This window comes from Arvicola amphibius, chromosome 8, assembly GCF_903992535.2.
Source record: "Arvicola amphibius chromosome 8, mArvAmp1.2, whole genome shotgun sequence".
NCBI classification, from domain to species: Eukaryota; Metazoa; Chordata; class Mammalia; order Rodentia; family Cricetidae; genus Arvicola; species Arvicola amphibius.
Window position 1 is genome coordinate 28,743,388 of NC_052054.1, and position 27,510 is coordinate 28,770,897.

Consider the following 27,510-nt stretch of genomic DNA (forward strand, 5'->3'; position numbering starts at 1 on the left):
TCTCTTATTGGTTAGTAAATTTGGTCTATGGCAGGGCAGAATATAGCCCAGCTGGAAGAGATATAGAGAGTAGGCAGTGTCAGTGAGATGCCATGTAGCTGCAGAAGGAGAGACACCATGTAGCTGCTGGAGGAGAAGGATACCTACCAGTAAGCCATAGCCTTGTGATGATACATAGATTGATTGAAATGGGTTAAGATATAGGGGCTAGCTAGAAATATACCTGAGACATTTGCCAAACAATATTGAACGCACTGCCTCTGATTACAACTGATAGCAACAATTAAAAAATCGGACCTCTTGAAACTGAGAAGCTTCTATAATGCAAAAGACACGGTCTCAACAAGACAAAATGGCAACCTACAGAATGGGAAAAGATCTTCACCAACACCATATTGGACAGAAGGCTGATCTTCAAAACATACAAAAGAAAAAAATAATCCAATAAAAAATGAGGTACAGACCTAAACAGAGACCTCTTTTTTTTTTTTCTTTCCGAGACAGGGTTTCTCTGTAGCTTTAGAGGCTGTCCTGGAACTAGCTCTTGTAGCCCAGGCTGGCCTCGAACTCCCAGAGATCTACCTACCTCTGCCTCCCTAGTGCTGGGATTAAAGGCGTGCACCACCACTGCCAGCTCAAACAGAGACCTCTTAACAGAGGAATCTATAATGGCTGAAAGACATTTAAGGAAATGCTCACCATCCTTAGCCACCAGAAAAATGCAAACAACTCTGAGTTTCTATCTTACTCCTCTAAGAATGGCCAAGATCAGCAACACTGATGGTGTGGTATGTGCTACAGCACCCTGTGGAGTTCAAAGGACAACATTAAGGAGTCTGTTTTTGTCTTCTATTGTGAGTTATCCAGCAGAGAAGACTGCTCAGACATGGGTTTAAGGCAACAGAAAGTCATTCGTTAGCTGTACTGGGTGTTCAGGATCCCCGTGTAGCCACAAGCATCTCAGGGTGAGCTTTTAAGCCCCAAAATCATGTCTTGGGTTAACAAGAACAGTTAGCTGGAAGTGGAACCACAGAGGCCAAAAAACAAGGTTAGTACATTTAGACTCCCAGAACTACACATAGTTTTTGATGGATGAGGCCTTCATTTTAGTTTTGGCAGGTGATGCTATCTACATGTTTAGTTTACAGTCTAAATGGTACTTCCACTACGGGAATCAGTGATGCTAAGGGCTGGGGTCCTACTAAGGGCTGGGGTCCCTGTTCCACTTCTACCATTTGGGTCCCAGGGAATGAACTCAAGTTATGTCAAGATTGCCAGCAAGTTTCTTTACATGCTGAGCCCCGTACAGGGCCTCAGTCCATTTATTTGTTCCAATGTTTTCATTCTTTTAAATAAAAACTGCCTTTTTATTTAAACTCAAACTTAGGGCTGGAAGGTGTATTTCTGTGGTAAGGCAATTGTGTTGCTTATACCAGGCAGTCTCTGTGTTCACCCATCCCCCTCCAAAAAACAAAACCCCAAAACAAAACATTATAGTGCCTCAGAAGAAAAGATGACTTTTCGACGTATTTATAATGGAATTGCAGAGGACTCATAGCTGCAACGCGATCAGATTTTGGTGTTTTGAATACATCAAGAGCTATTAACATTCATTGTTTCATTAATATAAAATAGGAAAGTTGTGCTGTCAACGGTTAGGGCTTTTGTTTAATTTAAATACCGTTAACCTCCTTGACAAATGTTTTCTGAGCTCCTGCTTGCTAAATGCTTTGTTCCTATCAGAGTCAAGCATACACCAGGATGGCAGCTCTCACCGCCCGAGAGAGAGCTAGACGAAAAGCAGATTGCCCAATTAAAACCCCATCAAAACCAGGATTCGTTCCAGGAAAGGCAGGTACTTCCACTTTTAGTTGGCAATTCGGATTGTGAGCAGAGACTACCCAGAGCAGAGTTAAATATCAGAATCAAACTCTAATGATGAGTTTAAATGACAGGCTGCTAATTACAACTTGGAAATCCTTCAAGGAATCTAACGTCGTCCTAAAACATCAAAGTAATAACGGCGTTAGTCCCCTCACGGAATCCAGCTTTGAAAAGAAGAGCGAGTACACGCGTTAAAAGTCCTTTTTTTTTTTTTTTTTTTTTTTTTTTTTTTTTTTTTTTTTTTTTTTTGGCAACTTGTTTCCAATTAACCCCCGTTTGTTTATTTATAATCTGATTCACGATTCTGGTCGAGTTATGGTGTGTGGTTTCCGGGTCGGCCCGGACTGAAGGCTTCGCGACCTTCGCTGCCAGGCTCACGACAACGTAGAGAAAGACCCGGGGGCCAGGTTGTCGCGTCTGGCAAATTAGGAACCATCCCGTGACGCAATCGCCCAGCCGGCCTTAGCAGGTCTCCCGACCCGGCCGGACGCCGAGCTAACAACGAAGCGACTCCGGAGACAGCCGAAGCCGTCCGGGTTTTCAACTAAGTGCGTTTAGCCCTTTAACAGGCTGAGAGACGCGGCGCTTCCGGGCGGGTACAGACTGCGTCTGCGGACGGGGCTGCGTCGGCTTTCCGGGTCTTTTCGTCGGATGACCCGGGCCAGCGCACTGCTCTAGGGGTCCCTCACAACCAGGCCGAGTGACCGGCGCGCCCAGTCTGCCTTGCTTCCCCGCGACCCGCTTCCGTCTGCCGCAGCCCAGGCTCAGACGGGCGCTACCCGCCGCCGGGCGAGCCAGACAGTCTTCGCGCGAGATCGCTCACGCGACTTCCCAGAAAGCCTAGGGCGACGTCTCCGCGGCAGGTCTCGAGCCGCGCCTGGGCGGCCGAGTGGGAGGGGCCGGCCTGCGTATTTAGCGGCTCTGATGGCCACGCCCCGAATCGGAAGTGACGGAGCCCGCCGAGCTCGCGCGTCGAGGCTACCTCTATGGTTTTCCTCTCCTTCTGGAGTCGGGAGATGGCGGCTGTGTAGTTCCAACGGAGACAAGTCCTGAAAACCCTGCTCCGGTGTGTCAGGTAGGGCCTGCGCCTCACTCCAGTGACTCGAGAGGGCCGTGGGGACGGGACGGTTGGGGATTGGTGACTTTCGTGCGTGGTGACGGATCGGCGGCGAGAAGAACCCGGGAGCGACCCTGGGCCGTTATTCGTGCGGTTCGTCCTCAGTTCCTGAGCCTCTGACGGCGCCACGGGCCGTAGGGGTGGGGGATGGGGAGCCGGGCAGACAGCGGGCAGGGCTGCTGCGAACCTGGCTCGGGTCCGGGGGACCGTGCGGCCTTCCCCTGCGCGTGCGCAAACGCCTCCCCAGCCCTTCCCCTTCCCCCCCCCCACCTCGTCGGCGGGGCCTCCTGCGCGCTCCCGACCTGGGGTTCTGCGCAGGCGCTCTTTTTTCCTTTCTTCCCTGCCTATGGCAACGCGGCCGCGTGTGCTGGCTCCGGTGCCGGCTTGTCGTTTGCCCGGGCGGGGGCGTGGGGGGTTGTCTTTTCTTCCGGGCCTGCCTTCTGGGTCTTGGATAAAATAACGGTGACCTGCGACAAAGTTAGGCGAGCGGATCAGCCACTTTCTGCGTTGCGGTTAAAGCTGCCTCCCTCGCCTCGAGGGTACGTGTCAGTTTAGGCCCGGATTAAGTGATCAGATCGAGGCTTGGGATGCGTTGTTTGTAACCGACCGCTCAGCACCTGGGTGTTGGCGGGAAAGTTTTTTTCCCCCCAGTCTGAATCGTTTTGGTTTCCTAGCAACTTACTCTGTTTTGGACACCCGTTGGCTTTTGACTATAGCTGTCGGTACCTAACTGCTGTTTTCGTGCGTTAGATTCGTGTCCTAACGGGTGCGTCTAAGAAGAGCTCTTTCTCCAGTAATACAAGCGCTGACGTGCCTTTTCGGGAGTTGACACTCCCTAGAAATTTACTCAGGACCTTGGCTGCGGTGATTGGGTAAATGGGTGAGGAGGATAAATTAAGATTATAACTCTATCGCCCAATGCTGACCTCGAACTCGCGGCTATACTGCCATAGCTTCGGGAGTGGCGGTTAACAGTTTCGTGTCACTACTTCGGGTCCCTGCTGAGTTTTAAGATTTTCTTTTCTTGGCCTGGAGAATGTTCAGAGTATTGGATCTATGTGTCCCAAACTGGCCTCATGAGCCCAAGTGCCTTCGAGCTACAGGTTCTCCGTGTATTTATGTTTGGGTTATAGACATGCAACACCATGCCCAACATATTTTAGGTTTATCTGGTCAAAGTCAGGGATCAGGGCCTGGCGGTGGTGGCACACGTCTTTAGTCCCAGCACTTGGGAGGCAGAGGCAGGTGGAATCTTTGTGAGTTTGAGGCCAGCCTGGTCTACAAAGCGAGTTCCAGGACAGCCAGGACTGTTACAGAGAAACCCTTCCTTGAAAAAAAAAATTCGGCGATCAGTACTTTCAATGTAATTTTTATTTTCTATTAGAATTGGAGAAGAGCAGAAATTGAAAGCAAATGCACCTAAAACTAATGAAAACCATTAGTCACTTCAGACTTACAGCCTGTTGCTTCAGGTGTTTTATATTAAAGAAAAACGCAGAACAAAGTTTTTTGTCCTCACTGAATTTGCATTGTAGGCAGCTCAAACTGAAATAGTTGGGGTACTGTTAGGCAATTAAGAGCCTTTACATAGAAAAGACTTACCAGTTTCTTTGCTTTTTTTTTTTTTTTGTGTGATCCTAACCAGATTCATGTATCGTGATAGGAAGTGTGTCCCTAAGTAGTTCATAGTAGCCAGCTGAGATATCTGTGTTGGTAAAACAGTCTCAAACCATACACATTTATGGTGCTGGGACTCAAAACTCCTGGCTTTGTACATGCTGGAAAGCTGTAAAGCACTGTCGATCAGCATACCCCCATCCCTAGAGCTGACTTTGGCTTAGTAAATAGTAGTTTGAGGACTTGACAGCCGACTTGGTAAAAGTACTGTTTAGTGATAGGCTTGCATCTAGTTGAATTTATTAAGCAACTTAGGTTGGGAGCAACCTAAGATGCGCTAGATTATCTGTGATGTAAAAGAAGTGAAGAAAGTCTTATTCAGTTGTGCATAGATGGTTGAATTGGGAATTCCCAGGACCTGCACTTGATATCATTAGTTGAATACTCCACTAACCAAAATCTGCCCTATAATTTTCTTGACTTGTTAAGAGAATCAAGACCAGTTTATCTCTGGGTAGTAATTGTAAGTGGTTGTAGTTGGAGGATATGAGTTTATGCATTATTGGTATCTTGCTTCTTAAACATTCTTAAATACTAATGAGTATTACCCCTGGGTCATAAGCATTTAATATTTTTGAGTCCTCAAGATTGAAAATCAATCTGACCATGAACTTCATAAATAATAGTACTAACCTACATATGTTTAATGTTTTAGGACTTTCTAAAAGCCCTAAAGGAGTTAGGAGTGCCCAGTGAGGAGTGCTCTTAAATAGATGAGTTGTTTGAAATAAATTTATATCTATAGGAATTAAAGCTTGAAGGAGATTAACTTGTCAAATGTTGCATTGTCATTTAATGACGAGCCTAGATTTGAGCCTAATATATGTATAAAGTGTATTTTTCAGATTTTAGAAGATGTGAATGACAATAATTTACTTTAAATTTGGGTCCCAGTATACTAAATAAAAGACTTGAAATCAGCTGGGCAATGGTGGTGTACACCTTTAGTCAGTCCCAGCACTCGGGAGAGGTAGGGGACTTCTGTGAATTGAGACCAGCTTACAAGTTCCAGGACAGCCAACCTACATAAACCATGTCTCAAAAAATAAAAACAAAAGATTGAAATCATAAGACAATTTACTTTTGAGTAGCTTTATCTTAGATTTTTTTAAAAATTTTGTTTTGAGACAGGTCAAATTGAATAGCCCTGATTAACTTAGAATTTGCCTTAATAGGCTGAGCTGACTTTGAACTTGCTGAGATGCTCTTGTCCACGCCTCCTGAGTGCTAGGACAAAAGACTGGGTTTACAGATTGCGGTAACTGTGCCTAGATCGATTATCTGTGTGTCTCTGTCTCTGTCTCTCTCTCTCTCTCTCTCTCTCTCTCTCTCTCTCTCTCTCTCTCTCTCTCTCTCATTTATTTTGAGATAGTCCAGGCTGGCTCTCATGCTTATCCTTCATGTCTCCCAAGTGCTGTGATTTCAAGCCTGTGTCACCAACTTGATGAACATTTTCTTTAATCACCTGTTTTCAAGTTAATCTTATACATTAAAAAAAGGGTTCTAAGATATTTATGGATTTAACTTAGTTAAGCTAATATTTTTTTTTGAGACAGGTTTCTCTCTGTATCCCTGACTGTCCTGCAGCTCATTTAGTAGACCAATCTTGCTTCAAAATCTGCCTGTCTTTGCCTCCCAAGTGCTGGGATGAAGTGTGCGCTGCTGCCACCACCACCAGGCATGATTTTGTATTTAAAGACAAAACATAGCTTGTTTTTTTTTTCTGCATTCCTTACTGTGGTGAATTAGATAAAGATACATGAGGCAACTTATTCTTTGTTTACAATTGGAGTCTTTTAATAGGCAACTTTGGTTGAAGTTAAGGGAAGGTTTGGCATTTTAAAATTTGATACTTGAGTAGTTTTAGCCCTGTAAAGGCACTTGTTAGTGCAGTGAACAAAATACAGACTTTGAGGTCTGGAATTCAAATTCTGGGTCAAACTTTTTATATCCTAAGAACCACAAACATATCTTTTGATTTTGCTTCCAACATGTCTGCCTTCCAGATGTTAAGTATCGAGCTGTTAGAATTTGGGGTCTCCATCAGTTTTTCTTACTTCCATGTTCTGTGTACTCTACATGCAAACAATACACGAATGTTAAGTATAATTTGACACAAAATTCTAGATTTGTGTCTTTTCCCCCTTTGCCACCATCTTGCCCAGATAATTATTTAATTTTGAACTGTCCAATTTGTCTACTTGTTCTCCTTTACACAATAGCCATCGTAAAATGTAGATCAGGTAATTGACTCTCCTCATAAACCTCTAGGAATTTCCCAGCAGAGTTAGAGTAAGGCGGAATGGCTCAGTTTGATGTCGAGCTTGTTGCAGAAAACCGGGGACCTGAGTTTATATCCCTAGCACATACCTGAGTATCCAGGCCTGCAATCTAGGGTGAGGGAGTGGAGATAGGATGGGGGCAGAGACTTGTCAGTCACTTCAGCTACCTAAAGGGTGGTGGGATTCTGTTTAGAAATGATTGAAGAAGACATTCTGATTTCATCCTCTGGCCTTATACCTGCATGCATGCACACATGCATACATCACACAAGGAAAGAAAATAGAGTGAAATTAGATTGTTTGCTCTGGCCTGTTTGATATTAAATATGTTCTATTTCTACAATGACTTAATACCAAGTTGAAGGTATTGACTTAATTCCCTCAACTCTTCATCTCAGTGCTTCAACTTAATTACCCTTTCTGTCCTGAATATGTAAAGTTTGGATCTCTGCCTAGAAAGTTGTACCCTCTGGGTCTTTGTGGATTCTTGTCTTTAGCTTAAATGTTACTCATTAAAAGGCCCAAGGACTTATCAAGATGTCCTGATCATTGCTGTTAACACATCACTTTTTCCCCCAACCCTCCCGTGTAGTAATTGTCATTATTTGATGTTCTCTTCCTCCTGTTCCTTGTGTAACTCAGACTGGCCTGGAACTTAAGATTCTCCTCCCTCTCCATTGCTAAGAGCACAGTGCAACTCTTGGCCTGGTCGTCTTTGATACTGACCATTGTATGTCACATATTGTTGGTATGAGTCCTTGGATGTATCTCAACAAGCATATATGGTCATTGGTTTCAGCAGCCTACAGTCCATAATTTTTCCTCAGTTTTCTCTTTTTAGTGTGCATTTTCTTGGACCTTAAAATCATGCCTTGGAGTAAAGAGGCTTGCCAGTTGGTTCTTTGAATATACAGATGAAAATTAGTCATTTGGAAATGTTTAGGCCAAGTGTTAGCTAAAATCTTATTAGTGATAATAACTTCTAAAGGTTTTATATGTAGTGTGGTATATGCGTGTATGAGTATGGCTGTGCATGCTTGTATGCATGGGTGTGAATTTGAGGTTGACATTGGGTGTCCTTCTGTTCTTAATCTTATATTATTTTCTAAATAGGATCTCTCACTGACTTAGAGTTCACCAGTTCTCTGGGCTGACTTGATAGTGATCTCCTGGGATGCCTGTCTGCCTCCCAGCTCTCAGATGACAGGTGTGCATCTACATGGGTGCTGGGATCTAAACTTTCTAGCCCAGCAAGGACTACTCTGCCATCACCCTAGCACCAGGATAAAGTTTTCATAGAAACCAGTATAGAAAGTTAGCTTTTTCTTAAATCTACTTGGGGCTTTTAGTACTTAAAAAATAAATTTGTAGAAACTTAGAAATATATTTAGTTTTGTGTCAAAACCCACTAGGATTTTTGGTTTCCCTAAATCTTCCCAGGAAGGGCATTGGCTATTAATGGGATGCTTCTATTGATTGGCACATTTAATTGTATTATTTCTTCATATTTCCAAATTAGCATTTTAAAATTTGATCATTGCATAGTAAGATTCATGGATTTTTGTTTTAGTATATATGTCTCAAATCTATATGCTGGCCTCTTAATGACAGTTACATATTCTTTAGTTTAATTTCTGTTCTGGTGAGGGTAGCGGTGGTACATACCTTTAATCCCAGTACTTGGCAGGCAGAGGCAGGCAGATCTCTGAGTTCAAGACCAGCCTGGTCTACACAGAGTGTTCCAGGATGACCAGGGTAATAAAGAGAAATCCACTTTCAAAAGCAAAATTAGGGGACTGGAGAGATGGCTCAGAGGTTAAGAGCATTGTTTGCTCTTCCAAACATCCTGAGTTCAATTCCCAGCAATCACATGGTGGCTCACAACCATCTGTAATGAGGTCTGGTGCCCTCTTTTGGCCTGTAGGCATACACGCAGACAGAATATTGTATACATAATAAATAAGATACTTTTTTTTCTTTTTTCTTTTTTTGGTTTTTCGAGACAGGGTTTCTCTGTAGCTTTTTTAGAGCCTGTCCTGGAACTAGCTTTTGTAGACCAGGCTGGCCTCGAACTCACAGAGATCCGCCTGCCTCTGCCTCTCGAGTGCTGGGATTAAAGGCGTGTGCCACCACCGCCCGGCAATAAAATATTTTTTTAAAAAAACAAAATTAAAACCCCTTCCTTCCCCCACCTCACAAACAAAAAAGAAACTGAGCAGTTTTTCTTGTGGCAGTTTTGAACCTTTGCATAAAACTGGTGGTCCTGAATATTATTCGCAAAGTTGCAACCTTTTCAGTAGTGATAAATGATTAACATTAAATTTACTTACATAGCCAATTAGCTTAGGCGTATTAATTTCCTATAGACGTGTCATTGCTGCCTGTTTCTTAGACGGTTAATCTGATACTTTTAAGAGACTGTTTTTGCCATAAGTTACTGTGGTTGTGTTAGAAGGAATTTTTAAAAATCAGCTTTAGATAATAGGAAGTTTTAGGAAAATGAGCAGAGCTGGTCTGTGGTGGTGTATGCCATTAATCCCAGCATTCGGGATGCAGAGGCAGGTGGACCTCTGTGAGTTCAATGTTATTCTGGCCTACGAAGTGAGTTCCAGGACAGCCAGTGCTACACAGAGAGAAACTTGTCTTGAAAAGCAAAAAAAAAAAAAAAAAAAAAAAAGCAGAGCCTTAAGTTGTTGTAGGTATTAGAAAACACAGCATTATGAACATTGACTACAGGCCACTTAAATGTTATGTTGTTTTTGTATGCAAAGATGATTTTGAGATTTTCTGATGGAGTGACATTTGTTCCCTAAAGGTCAGGTGGCTACAATTAGAAATCAGGTATCAGTTACATGATACTTTGCTGCATTGTGTCTAGAAAGTTTTGTTTTGTTTTTGACAGATGTGTGGGATCTCATGTAGCCTAGGAGCTTGGAACTCAGCTGAATAACTGAGGAGGAAATGAAACTGATTCGATTGCCATTTTGCCCTAATTTGTGGATTATAGGTGTTATTGTTGTTGGTTTATTAATTTTATGTTTCGTCCACATGTAGGTCTGCACCAGGTTTGTGTTTGGTGTTTTTGGAGACCAGAAGGAGGGTGTCAGATCCCTTGAAATTGGTTACAGATGGTTGTGAACTGCCATGTAGGTTCTGGGAATTGGACAGTCATCTGGAATAGCAGCCAGTGCTCTTAACTAATGAGCCATATTCTCTGGCCTCTTTGTCACTTATCTAATGTAGGCTGTTGCTCCATAGCTCACAATCCTCCTGCTCAGCCTTGCGAGTGCTACTAGGATTGTTTCCCATCATGGTCATCTTAATTAAATTGTTATGATGAAATTTTACTATTTCCTAAGTCATGCAAGGTGCAAGTCTGTAATTTTAGTACTTGAGAGGCTAAAGTAGAGGTTTGGGCTACATAATTTATTGCTATTCCTAATATATGTATTATAAGCAGTGCATTTCTAGTTTACCATAAACTCAGACTCCTTAAAAAAAAAATCTTTGCTTGGAATTTGAATTGTGAGTTTAATTTCCCATAACATTCTCTGCAGGAAGAATCTTGGCAGTATTTTAAAGACATCACTGGCTTCTGGATCCTGCATAAAGCCCAAGGTAAATGACATTCATGTTCTGTAGGTTTTACTTTTGACTTAGTTGAGAAAATTAGCTGCCAGCCTGCATCAGATGAAGGGATTAGGAATGTTGTAAACTGGCCTTGGAGAGATAGCTAAAGAAGTAGGGTGCTTGTCTAATATGACAAGACCCTAGATCTGGCCCCTAGTACTACCAAACAGAGTTGCCTGGAACAATCTTTTCTTTTTTTGGGGGGGGGGAGTGTAAAATTTAAAAATGCTAATGATAGCTTTTTCCACATCTGTAAATGTTTTTTCTAAAACTCAGGGCACAAAATGTCATGCAAAATGAAAAGAAAGCCCCCCCCCCCCCCCCGGGTATAGTGCTTACAGACACTCTTGTTCTGCAGCCCTGATGGATGCCCAGTACATGCCAGCTCAAAACCTTTCCAGTTTTTATTTTATTTTATTTTATTTTATTTTATTTTGGTTTTTGAGACAGGGTCTTTCGTATAGACTTAGCTGGCTTACAACTCACTATGTAGACCAGGCTAGCCTTGAACTCATAGGGATCCACCTCCCTTTGCCTTCCAAGTTTTGGGTTAAAGGTCTGTGCCATCATATTTGGCTTAACTTGCACATGTAATGTACTCTAGTAGCACTATATTATTATATAACAGCAAACTCTGAATAAGTGCCCTAAAAATTACTTAATGAGAGTTAAGATTTAAATATGAGAATTAAATACTTACAAAATTAGTAAATTGAGTTTTAGGGACATGATTACTTTTGCTAATAACTAAGAAATTTGGAAAGCTTATACAATTGGCCCCTGACTCACATTGAGTTGAGACTGGTGAGCTGACTTACAGTAAAGCACTAGCTGTGCAAGCCTGACAGCCTCCATTTACCTGGCTGAATGGAGGGAGAAGAGAGCCAGCTCTTCATGAACTTTATAAAGTTGTCTAACTTTCACATGTAGACGGTGGCATTTTTGCATCTACACACATATCATATACCCCTACTAAAAAATAAATTGGGGCTGGAGAGATGGCTCAACATTTAAAAGTAATTCTAGAGAATATGGGTTCAATTTGCAGTACCCACATGGTACTTCACAACTACCTGTAACTCTAGTTTTGGAAGACCTGACACCTTCCGGTCTCAGTGGGTACCAGGTATGCATATGTCCACATATGAAGGCAAATCATACACATAAAACAAAAGTTTAAGTAAATGAACTTCATTTTCAGTTTGCTCCATCCCCTCTTTTGCCGGGAAACAACCTCTGTACCTTGTGTACACTAAATAATTACATGCTCATATCGTTCCAACACCCCTCTCCCCAAGACAGGGTTTCTCTGTGTAGCTTTGTAGCCTGTCCTGGAACTAGCTCTGTAGACCAGGCTGACTTTGAACTCACTGAGATCCTCCTATCTCTGCCTCCCAAGTGCTGGGATTAAAGGTGTGCACCACCATGCCTGGCACAGTTTATTTTTATTTTACTCAAAGGCTTGAATCTAGGACCTAATGCTTGCTAAGCAAGTACTCTACTACAGAGCTAGCTCGCTCTCTCTCTCTCTCTCTCTCTCTCTCTCTCTCTCTCTCTCTCTCTCTCTCAAGATTTATGAACTCATTGCATGGGTTCATTTGCTTGTGAAAAAGTGAAAAATATAAACAAATGCAGCCAGGTGGTGGTGGCACACGTCTTTAAAGCCCAGCACTTGGGAGGCAGAAACAGGCTGATCACTGAATTTGAGGCTAGCCTGGTCTACGAGTGAGTTCCAGGACAGCCTGGGAGCCTGGGCTACACAGAAACCCTGACTCAAAGACATACACACATACATACACATTCACACACACAAATACAAAGGTGCAGCATTAAATGGTGACTTCATTAACTTTAGTACATACTATGATTTTTTTAACTACTCCCTGTTGCTGTCATAAGGTCAAATGTAGTGAGTAGCCACTTGATGTCTTTCTTCATGTGAGCATTTTCTTCAGTAAATTTTCTGTTGTATTTTTTGCAGCATATAACATGACTATATAATGTGTAAATTTTGTTAAAATATTAAGGCTTTTAGTCAACAGTAAGCTATTAGTATCTAAGTTTTGGAATAGTCAGAGGTTAGTTGTATGTGGAAGTTTAACTGCCTGGGGCTTAGTGACCATAATGTCTGTTGTTTAGGGTTTAACTTATATGGCAAAAAATAAGTTTAAAAGGCTAAGACTGTGTGTGTGTGTGTGTGTGTGTGTTCTGAATCACTGAAAATAAAAATGTGACTTTGGTATGTACATGCAATGATTTACCACACACACCATGTGTGTGTGTGTATTTTAAGGACAAGCATGTCTTATAAATATGTAAGTACCATTGCTGATTTCTATATCTAGTGAAGTTTGATTATATTAGTGCTTAGGAAAATTTATATTCTGGTACCCAACTTTCCTTTTCTTTTTTTTTTCCAAGACAGGGTTTCTCTGTAACTCCTAGTTGTCCTGGAACTCACAAGATATCTATCTACCTGCCTCTCCTTCTCAAGTGCTGGGATTACTGGCATGGGCTACTACCATTAGGCCTTTTTCTCAGAAAACAGAAACAGAAAATACTCCCACAAAAACACAAAGCAAAATGAATAAAAAAATCTATTAAGACAAGAAAAAAAAAGCCAAACAAAGCAAAATGAGACAAAAAGTCTACACTGCAGACTATAGAAAATACCTTTGAGTTTATTTTGTGTTGGTCAAATATTCTCTGGGCATAGGGCATGTCCTGAAGTGTGGTTAATATACATAGTGTAATAGTTGAAACTCTTTGGTGGTCTCAGTTGCAGATGACTTCTTGGTTAGGGGTGGGACCCTGTGTCTACCCCAACTTAGTGCTATCTCTGACAGTGTTCTTAACTACCAAGCTATCTCTCTAGTGTGTATTGTAACATTTGTATGGTCTATTTTTAGGTTTCTTTTCTGCAATACTCATGTAATTTTATATTTTTTACAGGTAAGGTAAGCGGGCTTTTGTATTGGGTATGGAAAAACACGTAACACAATTGTTGACTGCTCTTTCTGATTTCTATAGTTGGTGCCTTTGGATTGAGGCACATAAGTGTTTATTTAGTTCATAGAAATACTTTTGTTTTATCTTGAGTATATAGTATCTGTATGCAAGTGAAAACTTTTATTTAGGGGATAAGAGGCCTGTTTTTAAGGATTCATTTGAAAAGAGTAATGATTGTAAAATATCCAGCTGGCATCAGGAAATACCAAAATACCTTTATTTGTATTGATTCAACCTATTTCGATTTCATTTGATTAGGAGAAAAGAAATGGGCCGCTCCAATTCTAGATCACATTCTTCAAGATCAAAGTCTAGATCACAATCGAGTTCTAGATCAAGATCAAGATCACATTCTAGAAAGAAGAGATACAGGTGAATTAATGTGTTTCTGGTGTTTTTACTAACAAAGTAGATGCTAATAATCTGGTGTATACAGATATAGTGCTAACTCCATTAGTGTATTTCATTCTCAGTAAAACTCCATGGATTGGATTTGTTATCTGCATTTAGAGTTGAAATTGAGAATTGTAATAATATCCATAGCATAGAAAGGAGGCACCTATTGAGAATTAATACTATTTTGTAGTTTTTCTGTTTTATATGATCAGCTTTGCTGAGTATCGGTGGCATTTCACTGCATATGATTCCATTTTCACTATTAGCAGTTCATTGTGCCCTTTAAATTTCTCTTACACTGTGACTTTAAGTGTCAGCCTAGATGTGTTAATAATCTTCTGCTGGATATATTTACACACTCCTATTTCCTGTGCCTACTTTCCCGAGGCCTGTTATAGACACAAGCTTTAAACATAACAGAAACAGTAAACTTTCATACAAATGAAGTTTTTAAGTATATTTTTACCTTGTATATATGTTTTATTCAGCCCAATGTATCTAAAATGATAGAATGAAGTACTTTATTTTTCTTAAATTGATACTTATTTCATTTTTAGTTCTAGGTCCCGTTCCAGGACATATTCAAGGTCTCGTAGTAGAGATCGTATTTATTCTAGAGATTATCGTCGAGATTACAGGAATAATAGAGGAATGAGACGGCCTTATGGGTACAGAGGAAGGGGTAGAGGGTATTACCAAGGAGGAGGAGGTAGATACCATCGAGGTGGCTATAGACCTGTTTGGAATAGAAGGCATTCTAGGAGTCCTAGACGAGGTCGGTCACGTTCCAGGAGTCCAAAACGAAGATCCGTTTCTTCTCAAAGATCCCGAAGCAGATCTCGCCGGTCATACAGATCCTCTAGGTCTCCAAGATCATCATCGTCCCGTTCTTCATCCCCATATAGCAAATCTCCTGTCTCTAAAAGACGAGGGTCTCAGGAAAAACAAACCAAAAAAGCTGAAGGGGAACCCCAAGAAGAGAGTCCTTTGAAAAGCAAATCACAGGAGGAACCAAAGGATACATTTGAACATGATCCATCTGAGTCTATTGATGAGTTTAATAAATCTGCCACATCTGGTGATATTTGGCCTGGCCTTTCAGCTTATGATAATAGTCCGAGATCACCTCATAGTCCATCACCTATTGCCACACCACCTAGTCAGAGTTCATCTTGCTCAGATGCCCCCATGCTTAGTACAGTCCACTCTGCCAAAAACACCCCTTCTCAGCATTCACATTCCATGCAGCACAGTCCTGAAAGGTCTGGATCTGGTTCTGTTGGAAATGGGTCTAGTCGATATAGTCCTTCCCAGAATAGTCCGATTCATCATATCCCTTCACGAAGAAGCCCTGCAAAGACAATCACACCACAGAGTGCTCCAAGAGAGGAATCTAGGGGGCGGTCCTCTTTTTATCCTGATGGAGGAGATCAGGAAACAGCAAAAACAGGAAAGTTTTTAAAAAGGTAAGAACCCAAAGAACCGTTTATCACAGTAATGATTTAAAAAAAAAAATTAAAGCAATGAAGTAGCATTGCATTATGTGCTTAATTTTTTGTAAATTTTTTTTTTGGTAATTCTTTTGGTGATGTTTTTCTAGGTTTTGTTTTAATGTTAGCTATTTTGGTCAGTTCAGTTAGTTTTATAAACAAGGAAAAACTAAGTATCCTAAGATAACCAATGATATATAGTAAAAACAGTAAACAGTTTGTGTTAGGGACTTTTTTCCTTTTTGCTTTTGAATGTGACAGTGTGGTTATATTACCTGCTTTTATGTGATCATACAATCCAGCTGTCAGTACTTAGTAAATTCTGCCTGACTTGGAAGCACTTGTCTTGTATTTCTCAGTCTAATGACATTTGAAATACCTTGTTTAAGTTCTAATTTCAAGCATTACAGAAAGATACTAGCAAATTTCACAAAAGTTAGGCTGTTAATATAGTGTGATTTACCTAGAAAGTGAGGAAGTAGAACAAATTATGCTGTTTTATAATTTTTTACTGTTCAATCTAGAATTTTTTTTCACTGAGTTGATGATTACCTTATTTCCAGAAGTCATTTTTTTTTAGGGCAAATTTTATATGAACTGTTTTGTGATTTAAAGTATTGAATACCAAATTTTATTAAAGTCTCTGAGCTCTTATTTATATTGATAGAGAAAGGTAAATGTGGTACATGCATACCTGTAATCCCAGTATTAGAGAGGTGGAGGCAGAAGGATCACGAGTGTTCAGTTCATAGAGAGTTGGAGGCTAGCTAGCAAACATGAAACTCCGTTGAAAGATATAAAAAGTGAAATCTGAAAATTTGAGTGTAAATATAAACTGAATTTTAGTAGGTATTTGTATAGTGGTTTCTAACCTTAAAAAGTAGATTTGTTTGTATAAAATTGTGGTGTGTGACTTCATAGAGTAGGATTTTTGAGGATGACTTTAAAGTTTAGATCATTTGTAAGTATAAGTTCTATGTGAGTGCTTTTAATGGTTTTAAGAATAAGGTTAATTTTCTGTAGGGTTGTTTTTTTTTCATTGAATAACACATTTAAATATGCAAATTATCTACAGTGAATGCAACCCAGAGTTACTGTCCTTTTCCTGTTGACAGGTTCACAGATGAAGAGTCTAGAGTGTTCCTGCTTGACAGGGGTAACCCCAGAGAGAAAGAGGCTTCCAAGGAGAAAGGACCAGAGAAAGGCAGGGCTGAGGGAGATTGGGAAGACCAGGAAGTTTTAGATTATTTCAGTGATAAAGAGTCTGGAAAACAAAAATTTAATGATTCAGAAGGGGATGACACAGAGGAGACAGAGGATTATAGACAGTTTAGGAAATCAGTCCTGGCTGATCAGGGGAAAAGCTTTGGTGCTTCATCTCACCGGAATACTGAGGAGGAAGGACCCAAGTACAAGTCCAAAGTCTCACTAAAAGGCAATAGAGAAAGTGATGGATTTAGAGAAGAAAAGAATTATAAACTGAAAGAGACTGGATACATAGTAGAGAGGCCTAGCACTGCAAAAGATAAGCACAAGGAAGAGGACAAAGGTTCTGAAAGAATAACAGTAAAGAAAGAAACACAGTCACCTGAGCAGGTAAAGTCTGAAAAGCTCAAAGACCTCTTTGATTACAGTCCCCCTCTACACAAGAATCTAGATCCACGAGAAAAGTCTATCTTCAGAGAAGAGAGCCCACTTAGGATCAAAATGATAGCCAGTGATTCTCATCGTCCTGAAGTCAAACTCAAAATGGCACCTGTTCCTCTTGATGATTCTAACAGGTAATTCCACATTGATGCCTAGTAAGTAATCTAGAGGTGGTTAATGGTAAAATTATTTTTTTGAACATGGAATTTACACATTCAAATCAATGCTGTATTTTGTGTGTGTGTTTGTGTGTTTGTTTGTTTGTTTTTGATATATTCTAGGCCAGCCTCCTTGACGAAAGACAGGCTACTTGCTAGTACGCTTGTCCATTCTGTCAAGAAGGAGCAAGAATTCCGATCCATCTTTGACCACATTAAGTTGCCTCAGGCCAGCAAAAGCACTTCAGAGTCATTTATACAACACATTGTATCCTTGGTTCATCATGTTAAAGGTATGCTTCATATATTTAGTATCATGAAGTGAACTTTTCTTGCATGCAAAATAAAAGTAGTTAAGTTGAATAATAACTGTGTTAATTGAGCTAGCAGGTAGATGTAGCAGTACTGGTAAATATTAAACATTTGGAAAATAATTTTGTAGAGAGGATATCAGTGTTATTATTGAGACTAATGAATATAAGATGATCAAATGGCTGAAGTTAAAACAAAATCTGTATCGTGTCAAAGTATAATACAGATTTGTTTAATGCTGAAAATTTTAATATTTCATATATGTAAAGTGAAGACTGTTTAAGAATATTTAAAGATTTACTGTCATTGTCTGCCTATGACTTTGTGACATATAATGTCATAAATTTGTAACAGCTTTAGGCAGTGTAGTTACTGTTTTACTGAGAGTTTATAAGTAGTTTAAAGATACCTGAAGGCATTGGAAAAATAGTTGCTGAATTTGTGCTACTTAATTTGTTTATAATACTTGAGTTCTCTTTGTTTACTATTTAAAATAATTGAGTTTTTAAAATGTTTAAGAAATTTACAGCTTTATTAATGACTATATGAGTAATGACTAACTAGAATAATAAGATATTTCTTTAGGTTCTAATAAAAAGGGGTTCATTTTAGCTAAAGTGATCATATTTTCACCAGTATATAGTTGTAGTTCAAAAGCTGCTAATTTTCAAAAGTTTTAGGGTACAATTTTGTTTGGGGTCAATTAGGTAAGTTTTGCTTTGGTTATTTTGTGTTTAGCAGGTTCTTTCCCAGGAAACTCGATGGCTGTTGGTCTTTTTTTTCCTTTTTCTTTTTTTTTTAAAGTTGGTCACGTGAACAACTCATGATAGCTGAAATTTGTCACTCAGTCCCTTAGCCTGAGTAACAGGTAATGCATTTCTTGTTGGCTATAGTCAGCATGGTAACAAGAGAGTCTTGTGTTTGGCTGTAGATAAGCTTGTGAACCATATTATGACCTTTATGACTAGTATTGTGGCACATAAAATTAGGAAGCATTAACATTTTTCTTTTTTAAAAACTTTTTTTTGACGTGTCTCCACACTATTGTTGAATTTTGAGATCAGATTTTGATACATTTTTTCCTTTTTCTTTTTTAGAGATCTGTAGTTCTGTTTCATAATTGGTGTTGTGCAACCGATCTGAACAGCTCTCACTTTACATAGAGCTGAAAATGCCCAGTGATGTTTTCTTTTTCATTGTAACTAGGTCCTGGAATATGTTTTGAAATGGCAAAATCCATGTTTCAAAGTAAAATAGCTGTTGAAAGATACAGGCAAAGTTGAATCTTCTGTCTTCCTGGCAAAAATGGCATAAAAACTGAGTTGCTAGCTCAAATTCCTGGGTTTCATGGAATTATGATTGAGGCACTACCCTTGTAGTGGCCGTTTCAAGTTTTAATGATTGGTTATGAGACATGTGCTGGATATTGGGCGGTAAGTTGACACAGATGTATGTTGACCTGTTAAGCAGATAGCTTGCTTCATAATGTAACATTTCATAGTTCATGACTTTATACGTCTCTATTTTACATTTAAAGCGTATCTTAAACTGGTTTAGAAACTAATCAGTATCGTTATTACTAATTTAAAAATTGCTTAAAGAAAGATACAGTATTATAATGCGTTGTCAGGTTTGCCAAGATGCCAGATTTTTTGGAGGAATTAGTAAATGTAAATCAGTTTCAAAATGTTTTTTCCCAATTGAATGGCAATATTCACTTTTTTGTAAAGCCATTTCTGTTAATATGTCATCATAGTTAAAATAATTTTACTAGTTTACTCTATACTTTATTTTTGCTTTTTGCAAATGATTAGTTGAAGTGAGAGCTTTGTTTAATTGGCAGGGTTTAAGGACATACCAACTATTATTCCTTTTTGTTCTGTTTGAGGAAGTAGTTTATTAGCATGGAGTTAGAGTTTTGATTAATCTATTCATTGTTTTGGGCTTCTATTTAGTATTGACAGGGCCCTGTGAGAACTTTTGCAATCGTGTATTGCGGTACAAGGAACTAAAAAGAGCAGGAGTTTTTACTTTAACACTTGGTTCTCTTCTGCTAGGTTTCTTGAGTGTTTTTGTTCTCTTTCACCTGCTCCATGCCCTCTATCACAAATGAAAATCCCTTCTTAAAATTAAGATTCCTAATTCGGCAGTGTTTCTCCTAAATCAACAGAGCAATACTTCAAATCACCTGCAGTGACCCTAAACGAGCGGTTCACTTCATACCAGAAAGCTACTGAAGAACATAGTACCCGGCAAAAGAGTCCCGAGATACACAGGTATGTATAGTAGTACTGAGTGTGTGTATAAAATGTTGTTATTGAGAGATGACTAATACCACGGTTATGTGGGAAGTTTGCTATTATCATGAAAGAAGTAAGCTCTGATTTCTTTAATTTAGACAGAAACACTGTATTTTCAGGTTTAAAAAAATTATTTTTTTTCCTGATTTTTAGTTTAATTTTTAAAACTTGTTAAACCTTTAAAATGCTAACCTACTCACTACGGAATTTAAATAGTTGTAGTTTTGAGGGCCTGGGTTTGCGGAGTTACAGCTTAAAGAAACCTTTGAATTTGCTGAGGCTGTCTGGGGTAAAAATGCTTAGGGAGAAGGTGAAGAGTTGTCAGGCTGGCTTCTGGCACTTTGTTGCGTTGGGAAGAAGTTATTTAATGTCTAGGCAGACTACTTTCAGGATAGTGGCAAAATTGAAAGTATCTAACTTGGGCCTTAGTTGGTGAGGTATTTAGGTGGTTGATGAGTGCTAATGAAGCACTGAGAACTAATGAGAACTTAAGACAGTGAGGTACACAATTAGACAAAAATGGAACCAAATACATCAAATTATGAGAACTCTTAGAATTGTGTTATAATTGTATGATAGTATTTAAAATATTTCTTGTGGTTAAAATATAATAGTGCTTAAAAGGTTTGCTACCATTTATATATAGAAGTCTACCAAAAACATTTTAATTTGTTTGTTTTTTTGTTTGAGGCAGGATTTTGTTATGTAACTTTGATTGACCACTTACTCACATGGTGTATGTGGGAATCAAATTCAGAGGAATCTTTTTGTCAATCTGTGGGGTACTGGGATTAAAGGCATTTGCTACCATATTCAGTTTTTCATTCATTTTAATGTATATAATTTTAATTTCTTCTTTTAGAAATTAACAGAATTAAAGGGCCAAATTGGTTTTTCTAGGAGAGACGTAACTATCTAGTACCTACTAGCAATGGATAGAACTGTTTTTTGAATCAGGAAGTAAATTATATAATTTTAAAATACACTTTATTTTATATGAAGGAGGATTGACATCTCTCCAAGTGCTTTGAGGAAGCATACCCGTTTAGCAGGCGAGGAGAGAGTTTTTAAAGAAGAAAATCAGAAGGTATGTTTTTTTTTTAAAAAAAATATTTGCTTTTCTTCTGAAGCTGTTCTTAATGATACTATATTAAACGTTTTCTGAGGCAAAATGTTTTCATCCTTTTCACTTTGTGAATGCATTATGTTTATGGTAATTTAATGTAAACCAAGGATACTTTTTGAAAATGCCTATCAAAAGTAAATGTTGGTCCTAAGAACTAAGAACTCAGTGAGTTAAAAAAAAAATTATAAACATTATGATAAAAATTACGGTTTTTATGAGGTTTTGAGGTGAGATCAACAAGTCAGAATTTGAGTATGCCTTAAAGTTAATTGTATTTCTGCTTCTTCAAAGAAGTTACCCTGATGCTCTTAGGCTTTTTGAGGATGGTAACTTTTGACAACCCAGGCTGTCTTTGAACTCATTGTAATATTGCTGCCTCGGCTTCCCCTGAACATTTATCTTACCTATGTGTACCATCACACTTGTCTAGTGTATATTTTTTTATGTGATTTAAAAATTAGGAGGGCTCTTTCTTGCTCCTCATTCATTTTGTTTTGTTTTATGTCTTAACTATTATCTCTTAGATGCCTACATGTTTTCTAACAAGAGACAGAAAGGGGGTGGTTCCAGATGGGAGGAAGGTGGGAAAGAACTGGGGGGGGGGGATAGAGGGTGGGGAAGCTATAATCAGAATATGTTGTATGAAAAAATTTTATTTTCAATTAAAAATAAAACAAGAGAAATAGGCACTATCTTCTATACCCCAGAGACAGAGGCAGGTGGCTCTGAATTCCAACCTGTCTGAGTTACATATAGGTTCCAGGCCAGCTGTGGATGCAGCTTGGGAAAGCAAAGAAGTAGGCATTCTACAAACTGATTGCTAAGTGAACTTTTGTTTCTATTGGACTACTTAGGAATTTGACTTTGAAACTTGAAGTAACCTGTGTAGATCCTACAGGTAAGGTGAGGAAGGCAGGAACCCGGGGAGACTGCAGTGCAGTCACTAAGGACTCTGATGGTTCAGAGTGGACGTTTATCAGTACACAAGTTCATATGACTGTCTAGAAAGTGGTTAGTGGTAAAGAATGCAGCAGAAGGAGCAAAGGATCAGGTCTATTTTGAAAATGCCAAGAGTTACAGAAAATAACTTCTTAAACTTTGACTTTCCTAATCAAAGTAATATGTCTGCTGTATGGAGTTGTGGAGTGATTTGTATTTTTATTGATAGGAAACCTCGAGTTCCAGTGCACAACTTTTTCAGTAGGGTGTGCTACTAACTCAACTGGCTTTGAAATTTAGATTTAGGGATGATGTCTGTGCACAGGAGATAACCGTTTTGGGAAAATGGACTGAGGACTGAACTGGTTTTAATACCTTTTACAAAATCTTTTGATCATAATACTTTAGGTTCAGTAAGTGTAAATTGTGTTAACTTCCCAACAGTTTGTTCTGTCTTTGTGCTTTGACAGTATTTTTCTCCTCCTAGTACTCAAAGTTTTGGTCTGAAAGAGAAGTGATGGGTAATTAGGAGGACATGATAATAGGGTTTTGTCATTAGTGAATAACATGTTATTATGAAATTATATGCTTAGCAAACTTTACAAAGTAGTTTCCCTTAGGTTTATCATGTTTATTGTGGCGTTAGTAATGCCAAGGTGAATAGGAACGCTTTGCTTATGATTAGACTTTGTTACTCTAGGAGCAGATTGGTGAGTAGTACTTTTCACATTGAGAGATGCATATATATATATATTTGTTCATGCTTATTATTAGACTTCCCAGAGTTAAACTTCTCATTGTTGAATAATGTCAAAGGATGTCCACATTGCTTAGCATCTTACTGATGTATAATTTCTCTTCATTCCTAGATGCCTCTTTTCAACTCCTAAATTAAATAGTATTTGAAAAAGCAATGGAACAAGGAGGAGGTGAACTGTGACCCAGTTAAACTAATGTCTGTTGCAATACCTGAATTGAGAAAGGGCAATATATGGCCCAAGATACTGAGTACAGGATTGCGAATAATATCTTTTTGACTATGTTTGACCTTTGTTCAACCTCAGTTTTATTAATTGAATTCCAATTGCATGTCATGAAAATTACAGAATCCCTAATTTTGAAGTATCTTTTCTTGGGTTTATCAACTTATCTGGGAAGAGCTTGATGAGCCTTATTTTCATGAGGCTTAGTTAATGAGACCCATAACATCAGGATCTCAAGATTACAGGTGCAAAGCCACATTGCAACTCTACATGCTAATTTTGAACACTGTTCAGCTATTTCATAAACGCTATTTGGGATCACTGAGTAGAAGAATTTATTAATTTGTTGTCAGAAGGTTACTATAGATTGCTTTGAATAAATATCACAAATCTAAAGATTTTTAGTAACTTTTAGTTCTAGTGTATATACAGAAATGCTCAGTAAAAATAAGTATTAAAAATTTACAAGGATGATGGTTGTATATGATGTACTTATTTTTGATATTTAAAATGCAAATTTAGAATCTGGTGTGATGAAACTCTGCATGTATATATGCATTTCTGTTTTTTCCCCCTGAAATCTGTATTTTACATATATTTTCTACAGGGAGATAAAAAATTAAGATGCGATTCAGCTGATCTCCGTCATGACATTGATCGTCGCCGTAAAGAAAGAAGTAAAGAACGGGGGGATTCCAAGGGCTCCAGGGAATCTAGTGGATCAAGAAAGCAAGAAAAAACTCCAAAAGATTACAAGGAATACAAATCTTACAAAGATGACAGGTAATTGTTAAAATTGTCTTGACTTAGGTTTTAGCTTCTAATTAGCCTTTAATAATTGTCAGCTTAATTGCTTTCAATTTTGACTATGTAATCGAATGTTTAAATTTAAACAATTAAAATTATTTGTTTTACAGCAAAAATGTATTTGTCTTTTACACGGCTTATGGTGGATGAGGACAAAAACTTTGGAATAGCAAGCTAACACTGAAAAAAAAAATGACAAATTAATGTGTCCTATTATCCAGGCTACATCAGGAGGTTGGACTTCAATGCAGTGCATTTCTAGAAACAGTTTGTGTAAGAACTTTGGTTCGTTATGCTTGATTCCGCACTTTTTCAACTCATAACACCCAGAGTACAAGACTGTTAAAGTGATGCCTAGTGGTTTAACATGGGAGAGATGGGGGGGAGGAAAAACTAGGAAATAGAATTGTGCATTAGTCTTTGAAAAATATATTTCCGTGGATACTGTTAGCAGTGGTAAGAGTTATTGCAGGTATGACCTTTTTGGGTGTTGCATTAGAATCATGTAAATTTTTATCATTATAGAGTCAAATGTAGAAATACAGTGTATTATAGATAATTGTTTTTCTTGATGTTCATTAGGTAAATGGTGGATTTTACTTGTGTTTTTAAGTTTATGACTGTTACTTGTAATGTCACATGCCTTTTATTTCTATCATGACTTTAAGGCCCAAACTGTACAAACTGTTCTTACTCAGGGTGTGTATAAACTGCAGTCATTTTAAAACTTGGATTCAAGAACATTTTCGGACTGGGCTGTAGCATAATTGTAGAGTGCCTACCTAGCATGTTTCAGGCCTTGGGTTCATTCCCCAGCACTGCAACAAAGAACAGAAACCCACTTTTTCCTTTCTTCTTATTAAGATAACAAAAGATTACAAGTTAATGTAATGAAGAACTGAATATCATTTAAATTTGCAAACAACCAATTTCCAACTGGTAGGCTCTAGTGTGTTGTTAAGTATATAAAGCAATCATTTGAAGAAGATTGGAACAGACTGTCAGAGTTTACACCCAATTTTACTTATGTAATAATTTTATAGGGGATAGTTTTTTTTTTTAACTTAAAAACATTCCTCATAAGATTCTAAAGAATTCTTTGTCTTTTAAAAAAAAAAGCACATTTTTTTTCTTTATTTTTCAGCAAACATAAAGGTAGAGAGCAAGACCATTCTCGATCATCATCCTCTTCAGCATCTCCTTCCTCACCTAGTTCTCGAGAAGAAAAAGAGAGTAAGAAAGAAAGAGAAGAAGACTTTAAAACTCACCATGAGATGAAAGACTACTCGGGATTTGCAGGAGTTAGCAGACCTCGAGGAACCTTTGTAAGTAATGTCTTTGATCGTTCAGGAGCCTTTACCTTGGAGAACTATAAAAAGGGAAATCAAATATACCTTGTAGATTATTAGCTGTCTTTCCCGAAGTCAGAATCAGTCTTGAGAAATGAAATGGTATTTGAAATACTATCTTCATTCTGAAATGCCATTTTGAGATCTTGAAGCATCTAAATAAACAGATAACTTTACCCCACCAGATCAGTATCAGTTTCCAAAAGTTCACTTATTAAATCTCTAGTTTTGGGAAACCGATTTTAAAAGCATTAAAATCTATTCATCTCTGTATTATTACTCTTTTCATTTTTACCTATTCAGGTCCTTGCTTATTCGTGTACAGCCACACTTTCCTAACTACATAGCATGCATTGTCTCCATGGTTTATAAAGTTACTGTAACTGTTAGAGGCTTAAAGGTAGTGCATTTTCTTACATCCATACTTTTACCTTTATCTTTAGTTGGATAGTGCTACAGTCACTAGGTCATTCAGGCAAGGGAAGAGATTTTCTTGTAGGGTAAATTTGGGGTTCTAGTGATATAATTCAAAGGAACTAGATAACTTTTAGTGAAAAGTGGGTTGGGGGTCTAACTATATCATAGTTTAAAAGTACTAGTTTCAGGTCATGAAAGTACATATTCTAATACTTGAATATATTATTTTTTGTAATCTATCTAACTTCCAGTAGGCCTATGGTATAAAATTGCTACCTATCCCATCCTCAGTGGCTGTGAAGACAGACAGGTGGACAGACATACATGCATACATTTTGTTTTTGTTACTGCAGTATAATCTATAGTTTGCATGTAACTAAATACCTTTGATTGCATTACTAAACAACTTTGTTAATGTTAATCAGTTTCGAATTAGAGGCAGAGGAAGAGCCAGAGGAGTTTTTGCGGGGACAAATACTGGTCCAAACAACTCAAATACTACTTTTCAAAAGAGACCGAAGGAAGAGGAATGGGATCCAGAATATACCCCAAAGAGCAAGAAGTACTTCTTGGTGGGTGTTAGAAATCTGTTTTATTTGGTTTGCGTTGATTTTCAAAACATCCTAGGTGAATACATTTCAGTTCAGATGTTCACCATTATGGGATTTCACTGTAACTTGGGCAAAAATTTTTTTTCCTCCTAATACCATCATTTAAATTGTTTGAAGCTTTGAGTTTAGATTTGGGTCCCTTTAGTTCTGATTATATGCTTCATTTAACATTACATACAGCAGGCTTGATCAAGGTAAATTAAAAATATGCCTGATTTGATTTCCATTTTCAGAGAAAGTAGTCAACTCATATCTGTCTAAGACAGTTCTAAATGTAGAAACCTTAATTAAATTGTACTTTCTATCATAACTATTTAAAGACAAGAAAAGTAATGTTTTTCATGATTCTTACAATGAAGAATCTCAGGGGGTTTCAAAATTCATTGAGCAATAGGAAAAATAGGTTTTGAAAAATTTAATTCCTAGACATGTTCGCTTTGATCCTTGCTTTTGATGGACATGCTTTTCCTGTTCAAATAGTTTTCAAGTGTAAAATGGGAGGTCGTGGGTTTTGAAGGCTCTATAGATAGAATGGCAATTTTGTTTTGTTTGGGTAGGGAAAAGAAAGAGTTGTATGTTACGTATTATAGAGACAGATGTTAAGTTGCCAAAACTTTACCAAAAATACTAGTTTTTGTTATAACTTTTTAGGGAAGTCATGTTTCAGATGCTAGTTTTGGAAATTGAAAGCAAGTAAATAAATAGTAATGGTATTAGAGGGTGATCAAATCTGATTGTTCATAGCAGATTTGCTTAATTAGAGACCAAGTCTATATTCTGAAGTGAATCTGTTTGGAAAATAATTAGTATACTTCTTGAAAAATGGATTTCTACTTTCCTATTTACATTAATGACCCAAAAATTTGGACAAGTTATGTAAGATTTTAGAATGCATGATGTGTAACAGTTATTCAGTTTGTGTTCTCTGCTGAGGAACTATTAACAATCTGGCAGTAGTAAGGTGTATGATTCAGTTATTATTGATGAATTGAATTTGTTTTAGAAGACTCATTTCCATTTTTTTTTTTTTTAAATAAATGGGCTGGATAGATGACTCAGTGACTAAAAGCACTTGCTGCTCCTGTTGACAACCAGAGTTCAATTCCCAGTAAACATGTTAGGATCTGACACCCTTTTCTAGCTGGGGATGTGGTGCACATACAGAAAAAGCACATGTGTACATACCCATAAATGTATTTATTTTTTGAGAGAGGGTCTCTTATTAAGCCCTTGCTATCTTGGAACTCATATGTAGATTAGGCTGGCTTCAAAATCAGAGATCCACCTGCGTTTGCCTCCTGAGTGCTAGAATTAAAGCTATACTGTCACAGCCTTGGCTGGCTAAAAAGTTTTTAAGTTAAACATTGTGGTCTTTT

At 38.3% G+C, this 27,510-nt stretch overlaps 1 protein-coding gene across 7 annotated transcripts in view; it reads left to right on the forward strand.

The window, feature by feature from the left end:
* The first annotated feature begins 2,805 nt into the window (after window positions 1-2,805).
* Bclaf1 (BCL2 associated transcription factor 1) overlaps window positions 2,806-27,510 on the forward strand; it is a 32,561-nt gene continuing 7,856 nt past the window's right edge. The window contains exons 1-11 of one of the 7 annotated variants that reach the window (XR_005286457.1): window positions 2,806-2,959; window positions 10,518-10,578; window positions 13,858-13,971; window positions 14,553-15,461; window positions 16,601-17,266; window positions 17,414-17,583; window positions 19,773-19,878; window positions 20,905-20,989; window positions 23,558-23,733; window positions 23,868-24,030; window positions 24,902-25,041. Coding sequence is in view for 6 of the 7 variants with exons in the window: in XM_038338421.2 (XP_038194349.1) it covers window positions 13,868-13,971; window positions 14,553-15,461; window positions 16,601-17,266; window positions 17,414-17,583; window positions 19,773-19,878; window positions 20,905-20,989; window positions 23,558-23,733; window positions 24,902-25,082; window positions 25,949-26,095 (2,544 nt within the window). In the remaining variant the exon portion in view is untranslated. Of the gene's footprint in view, window positions 2,960-10,517; window positions 10,579-13,857; window positions 13,972-14,552; window positions 15,462-16,600; window positions 17,267-17,413; window positions 17,584-19,772; window positions 19,879-20,904; window positions 20,990-23,557; window positions 23,734-23,867; window positions 24,031-24,901; window positions 25,083-25,948; window positions 26,096-27,510 lie in introns of those variants that run through there. The other 6 variants (XM_038338421.2, XM_038338423.2, XM_038338425.2 and 3 more) reach the window with 6 other exon arrangements.